Here is a 7,906-nt window from a genome sequence, read left to right as displayed (position 1 = left end):
GCCACGCTCCAGCGATCCCTGCCAGGTCAGGTTGCTGGTGGGATCGCTGGAGCGTCGCAGTGTGACAGCTCACCAGCAACCTCCTAGCAACTTACCAGCGATCCCTATCGTTGTTGGGATCCCTGGTAAGTTGCTTAGTGTGACTGGACCTTTAGAATAACCTCTAATCACAGCAACCAGTAAATGTTAGTTTTGACAATCAAAATGTAGATATAACTGTAGCTATGCAAAGTAAACGCAGCCTGATAGTAAGTTTGGTAAACAATGACCAGGGCTGCTGTGAAAGATAGCACAATTAAGGATTAGATAACATAGCTAATCCCGGCACAATAGCATTTCACAACCTTAGAATAGTGAAAGTTATAAAGGCAGGCTACAGGTCAGATAACCATGACAAAACAGAGATACCAATCACTGCTAGCAGGGATAATGAACCCTGAATAGAAGGAGCTCAGCCAGGAGAAAATGCCCACCAATGTGTACAGCCCCACCAGAGCACACCGCCCACACCTGATGCGCGTTTCGCTGTGTTGATTTTAAATTTGTCTGTGTATGTCCCTTATGTGTCACGCATAATAAATAATTTGTTATACTTTTTCAAAAAACTGTGTGCATTGATGCCTTCATTGATAGTCTATTCAACTTTCAGACTAAGTCTAATTTCTTTAATATATCAACAAGTGACATGCCTTCATCATAATGGAGCTTTCTTTTGCAACTTCATAGTCAAAATAAAAACATTAAAATGAGGAGAGAGTATACTTTTTTTTTATAGTACCCCTCAACACACATATATATATATATTTATTAAAATATTATATATATACATATATATATATATATATATATATATATATATATATATATATTAAAATATTATAATAGATATATATGTATATATATATATATATATATATATATATCTTTATAAATAAAAATATATAACACAGATGGCTCTTCTACCCTCTTTCTTCCGCAGTTTTGGGCATTACTGTAGAATTTTCTTCTCTGGTGACGTATTGAACTCTATGTGCGAACAACGTGTTGTTAAGTGTTAGATGTTAGTTTTCCATTCGCTATTTCTCTAATTTTTGTATAGAGCAGATTTCTCAATACTACGTAAAGTTTCCTTTTCATAGTTAAGTATTTTTACCCTTAAGGCTACTTTACACACTGCGATATCGGTCCCGTTATCGCTAGTGTGGGTACCCGCCCCCATCTGTTGCGCGACACGGGCAAATCGCTGCCCGTGCCGCACAACAGCCGTCACACATACCTGTCCGGCGACGTTGCTGTGACGGGCGAATCGCCTCCTTTCTAAGGGGGCGGTCCGTGCGGCGTCACAGCGATGTCACTGAAGCGTCACTGAACCGCCGCCCAATAGCAGCGGAGGGGCGGAGCTGAGCGGGACGTAACATCCCGCCCACCTCCTTCCTTCCTCATAGCGGCCGGGAGGCAGGTAAGGGGAGCTTCCTCGTTCCTGCGGCGTCACACGCAGCGATGTGTGCTGCCGCAGGAACGAGGAACAACTTCGTTACTGCTGCAGTAACGATTTTTAAGAATGGATCCCCATGTCGCCGATTAGCGATTTTGCACGTTTTTGCAACGATGCAAAATTGCTTATCGGTGTCACACGCAACGGCATCGCTAATGCGGCCGGATGTGCGTCACAAATTCCGTGACCCCAACGACTCCGCATTAGCGATGTCGCAGCGTGTAAAGCCCGCTTTATAGTGGATAGTCTGTGTTGGCCTAAACAAGATTCACAGCAAAAACAGGAAAGGTGTGCCTGAAATTGGCTAAACTAGCCATTTAATGTAAGCATGGAACTGAGAAAACAGTGCCAATTATACATTCAGGTTCCCTTGAAGGGGCTCTTTTTGTAGTCAGACATATAATACTTTAATGTGCAATATATGCCACTATTTTGTTGATTACATGTATGCCATGAGGCGAGATGAGCATCTTACCTGAGGAACCATCATAACGTGTATTATGGCTATAGCAAATCATACTGTGTATAAACTGCTATGGGGCATCATACTGTGAATGGCGATATGAACCATATTATTGTGTAAAGGGAGCTGTAAGATGACACTGTGTATATTGAACTGTGGAGGCTATTATACTATTTATAGCGGGCTATGGTAACAAACATACCTTGTATAGGGAGGTGATTGGCCATCATGCTTTAATACTATATATAGGGGTTTATATTCTCAATAATACCCTATATATGGGGCTATCATCCCATACATATGGTAGCTATGCTTGCCATGTGTCTCAATCATCATCATCATATCTGTCTTTGCTGACAGTTGACTTTGTATAAAAAATGTCCTGAGCTCCTTGCTAGCCTACCTGATTCTCACCTCCAATACTTGCCCTCAGTCAGGGTGCCACTATCACATCCCCTACCACTATGGGATATAGAGCCAGCTACACAAAAAGAGTTTGATTTGGCTTTTACAGCCCTTTGTCTTCACATTACTAATGCTAACTGTTTAATCTCTTCCAATTAATCAACTAAAAGATGTTATTCTGGTGAAAGGTTTTCATTGGTCCACAGAGTGGTATGGATTATATTGATTAGGGAACTAAAGGGAAGGACACATTCAGTTGTCATTGACAGAATTGAACATTTTCTGTTTAACATTTGTTTTAGGGCAGCAGAGGTTGACTAAGTAGACTACGTATCGGTACGTCCTAGGTCGTACAGGGTTTAAATTCACAGGTAGCTGAAAAATGTGCCACACTGGAGTTTTTCAATCATTGCAGTCAAAGACTCTACAGCTCCTGCACCTCTCCTATCTCTATCTTCCCCTATCACTCAAACTTATATTATTCACACACTACCATTACCATTTACTAAGTTCTTTAGCGCTACAGTAGTTAAGCCTTTTCTATCTGTAATTATGAGTTGTGTCCTCTGACTTTCACTCCCTAAAATAGCCATTGCTTTCCCTGCCTCATGTTTTATAGTCGCTATGCCAGTCCCTCCTTATTGGCTGTGCTTAACATGCAATGTGATAGCTACAAAGTATTATGGGGAAGAGCAAACGATTGCATCTAATGCGGAGTGATCCTGGCTGATGTATTGTGTGAAATGGCACAGGAGGTATTTTTTTTTTTTTTGATTGAAAACTTTAAATTGCAAAATATTCAACTTCACCTTAAAGTTGACTCCAAGCAAATTAATGTCGATGATCTCTAATCCCCATCCAACTAGAGTGCTGCCCATATAACCTTTCAACAAATGATTGACTATCAGAAAGTGTTGTCCTGGAGTTGCTGCCACTTTTCTCTGACGATTGGTGGAATCATAGCAGTTGTACCCTCCAGATACATTGTAATATAGAAATCTGTACCCTGTGCATGAGAATCGGGAAGTTTTATGCTAGTTACTAATACATCTGTAGGATGTTATACCTTTTATATCGAGAGAATTTAATGCCTAAACAGTTGTCAGAAAGTTGTAGTATTCTGTTTACCTAGAAATCCACATTTTAATTAATTTAACACAGCGTTTTATACACTTTTTTTTATCTTTGGGGAAAATGGATCTTAAAAATTCTTCTTGTAACCAGACACATACTGTATGTCAACATGTTATTTCAATTCTAAATTTACCACAAGTCACAATTCGTTATACCACGTATATCTTTTGAATACGAACATGACATTTATTGACATCTCCAATGGTGTCATTGTGTAAAAGAAACAAGCAGTGACTACCAGTAAATACACAAAGTACACAAGTGTGTTTATTACATTTTGCAAGCACTTTGTTCTACATTTCAAAAACGCCACCATGAAGCTGTTGGCACATTTATGTACAAAACAGATTAATTATAATGCCTGCTACAAAGCATTCTTTGTGAAAATACAAACTCTAAATACCAGAGGAAAGCCAAAAAGCATCAACATTATTACACTGATCCATAGGACATTTGTTTAAAAATCACAAACTGTTTGAGACACAAAACTGAAACACTACAATATAGAATTTCGAAGAGGTTTAGAAGAATATTTTTGAAAAGATTCTTTTTAATACTGCACAAATTTGAGAACTGTTGACGGACATAGTTGTTAAAAGAAAATCTAACTATCACTACTAGATGTTTTAAGCATGCAACGAGTAACTATACTAGCATTATGCGAATTTGTTTACAAAAATCCCCATCATGAATAAGTAATAGATAAAAATGTTTTCTTGGGGAAAAGTAATACAATTGTTAAATGATTCCATACAAGTCATTCTTTTTTGTGGTTTATAAACAGGTTAAAACACACAACTTGCCGCATTTCCTGTGTAAAATGAAAAATTGTTACTTGAAACTATAACCCAATGGATGAATTTATAGTAAACTAAAGTCTATTTTTAAATTTAATCCTTTTTATTTGACTAATACTTTTGCTTTGTCTTTATGAAAGAATATTTCTAAACTTACTTTTGACTGGCGTGTTACTTTTGACTGGTGTGTGCCTCTCTTCTTCCAACTACTCCTATCTACTTATCAAATGCTTCACGGAAAAAAATCCTCATATGCCGCTGGAACGGTGGGATAAAATTCAGAACTGTTATGACAGTTCGACACAAGGAAAACCTTGTGCATGGGTGAGAAGTTACAAACCAAGCAAAAGCTGATATTTCAGTTCTAACTGCGAAGTTGTTAGCTGAATGGTATTTCCTCTGCAAACCAATTGCTAAAGGTTGATCCCTTTACATTACTGAGAAGTTACTCTAAACTATTTTTTTTGCATTCCAATAAGAATAGTTGCTTCTAGAATTTAATATAAGACCATGTTTAACAATAATTGACTATCTCAATTTGTTTCTAATGGCTACAATCATAGCTAGAAAATTGATCTACAAAAATATTGTCTTCAATGCAGGGAAGTAAAATGTACAGGTTGTTGGGGGGTTCTCTAATGCTATTTATTCTAACTTTGGAATACTAAGAAAGTGATAAGTTTTACCCATACGCAGCTCTGTATATAGAGTTCAGATTCCAAAAATCGGCATGAGTTGGCCAAGCCATAACTGCCCAACTGTAACCAATACCATTGTACAGTAATCGGTCAACAAAACCTATTTGTCTTAACTGTAGGGAAGTACAGTTTACATATATTTGGGGGCATGGGCTTTCCAGGATTTTGACTTTGTATGTATAAAGCAATCAAATATGATTTATCCATACTCCGATTTTTTTATGGTGTTGGTAATCCGTAAAACATTGAGAAACGTATTCTCCTTTGATCATAGTTTAACAATAGTAATGAGTTTTGAATCATTTTATGTTAATACTAATGCATTTTGGTCAACTGTATAAAGCGATTGTCTTTCCTATTTACTTATGGTATTACCTTTCATACAATCAATATCAAAATCTTGAAACTCCGTGTGCATTACTTCTATGAGGTTTGGATAATAAAGGCAGGCTGTCTAATGAAAACAGCTTTATAGATTTATTTTGTCATTCTATTGGTTATAGATGACAAAATTGTGAATTGGGGTATTTATTTCAATATCATTAGTCTCTACATTCTAAGAAAAAAAGCTATAACTAAGCCTAGAACTAAGTGCTAAAACAACCAGAAAACAGATCTTATTAGCATGCATTATCCCATTGTGTAAAGTGAAGCTAAAGTGGTTGAGCCCAATAGAGACACTGCAACAAAGCTGGATGTTTACTTGTGCAGAATGATGAAAGTCACACACTGCTAAATACCACAAGTGTAAATGTTAAAACACTTTTTTTTATGACGGTTTCAATACAAATCGTAGCAAGAGCATCTACATGGTCACTTACATGTATAGGGATAAAAGTCCATGTGTACAATGCAACACCCCATAGTCCAATATTGTCACTTACTAAATTTCCACCAACAGTTACTCCATTACTATAAGTGCAAATTACTAAAAAATTGTCAATGCAAGCGTAAAGAAAATTAAAAAACAGAACATGAGGAAAAAAAGTGGTGAATTAACCCCAAGAGCTATCAAAATAAGCAATGCACTAACACTGAACGGTCACACAATTCAATAAAGTGCACAAAACAATACAAGATTTTGCTTCACCATTGACAAAATTCTTGCCTGAATGTTATAAAGACACTTCACAGCATTCCCAGAGCATTCCAAGAGGCAGAACAGATGGAAACAGCAAATTTTGGTCCAGTAACACTGTTATATGAAAACCCTATGTAGAGTTTCACTGAAAAACATATACAGTACATTTGTTTGCTGGAATGATCTCAAAGTAGAACTACATATAGAGGTCCACAGCTAGGAAGGGTAAGAAATCTGTATAATCAGGAATTATTTCACATTTTTTGACAATTCATGAAATATGTGAGAAAACATTGATTTTAGTTGATAGCATGACATTTATTTTACAAATATAAAAAAGCAAGGGATAAATAATAGCTAGATGCCTACGTATGGATTCAACTATAGATTATCTGTTGGTTAAACACCACTTACATGATTGATTAAAACTGGGCATATGTCATTTATATGGGACGTGCCCATGCACTATCCTCACAATATGCATGCTCACACGTTATACAGATGACTATGTCACTGTAATTGCCAGGACTTGAAAACTGAGGTTCTAATAGCATACATTAATACTGATACATAACACCAATAAAGAAGCACCGCTAACCCTGCCAAACAGAAATTACACCTATGACTACTCATAGGACCAAAACACTACTAAGAAGCCTGAACAGTCCATGCATGGTTTAGAACTTAGAGCAGTAAGCATATTATTGTACATGCTTTCTGTACAACGATCCCTTTGACGTTTACCTGTAGGTAAAAGTAGGTTTTTTTTTGAAACTCAAAACTAAAAAGTATAAAAAGCTTTCTCTTAAAAACATAGGAAACAATGCAAAATGTTTTATGCAAAACACATATAAAGTGGTTAAAAAAGGAAACAAACATCTTTTATTTAACAGTTAATTATCTTTTATCTAAGAAACCAGTCACCTTTCATGACAATTTAGGAAAGACTATAAGGGTGTTCCATATTATATGACATTGTCACACAGACCACTGTGAAGATGCCAAGTGCTGGTCAATCAAGGTTATGTAGATAGGTGGCATTAACCTATCTTTAGGAAAAAGCACTTCATTTTCATTTTACAATGGAAGGGAGGCTGTTAGTTGAAACAACAAAGAACTGAAATGTTACAAAGATGTGGGAGGTTAGTTTTATGTGTAAGCATTAAGTCGCTCTTTGGAGCGGGTTGAGTGGATGTCATGCAGTTCCTGTTCCTCCTTGGATTTGATGTCCTCGTATTTTTGCATTCGGCATGCATCTTTCACGTAGGCCCAGTTGGCAGATAGCACCATCAGGTAGTGGACCTTGAAGAGAGACAGAGGGAAAGTTAAGACAAAACGTGTGGAACATTACATAAGAAATGTAATAGTCTCTTAAGAAGGCCTTTCCTTAATTGACTAAGATATACATAAGTCCCTAAAGTACCATAGCAGTCATAAATGGTCTTCACAAGCCTTAATTATGCTACGGTAAATGTTGAAAAGTTGGCTGTGCTTTGCTTTATGTGCATAACTATGGTTGTTACGGGGGGCTGTCTGATAATGACCTAAAGGAGTATCAGACAGTCAGGGTCCACCGTGCAAAGACTCTGCTGCAGACTATGGCAGAGTGCAATACCTCTGTTAACTCACAGAAGGATATAATAAGTAAGTAAAGCAATTCCTCCCTTACTTGGAGGGTGTGTGGAATGATCTCTGTTAATAATCACAGAGACAAAGGCAATGTATGCGAAATGGCACCTACCTAGGTCCGCTCTTCTAGTGGTGCAAAAGAGACGAACAGCAGCGTAAGCCGCACAAAGCTCCTACCTCTGTTCGCTCCCCTAGTGTGCGAGG

General features: G+C 37.3%; 1 protein-coding gene across 2 annotated transcripts in view; it reads right to left on the bottom strand.

The window, feature by feature from the left end:
• Positions 1-3,738: 3,738 nt before the first annotated feature.
• The window catches only part of GPM6A (glycoprotein M6A), a 456,037-nt gene continuing 451,869 nt past the window's right edge, over positions 3,739-7,906 (bottom strand). For both annotated transcript variants that reach the window (XM_075347193.1, XM_075347192.1), the window contains exon 7: positions 3,739-7,375. In XM_075347193.1, coding sequence (XP_075203308.1) covers positions 7,223-7,375 — 153 coding nt within the window. In that variant the 3' untranslated portion in view covers positions 3,739-7,222. The remainder of the gene's footprint in view (positions 7,376-7,906) is intronic.

Source organism: Anomaloglossus baeobatrachus, chromosome 1 (assembly GCF_048569485.1).
Source record: "Anomaloglossus baeobatrachus isolate aAnoBae1 chromosome 1, aAnoBae1.hap1, whole genome shotgun sequence".
Taxonomy (NCBI): Eukaryota; Metazoa; Chordata; class Amphibia; order Anura; family Aromobatidae; genus Anomaloglossus; species Anomaloglossus baeobatrachus.
The sequence above is the reverse complement of the archived record's forward strand: the minus strand, read 5'-3'. Positions and strand labels throughout refer to the sequence as shown.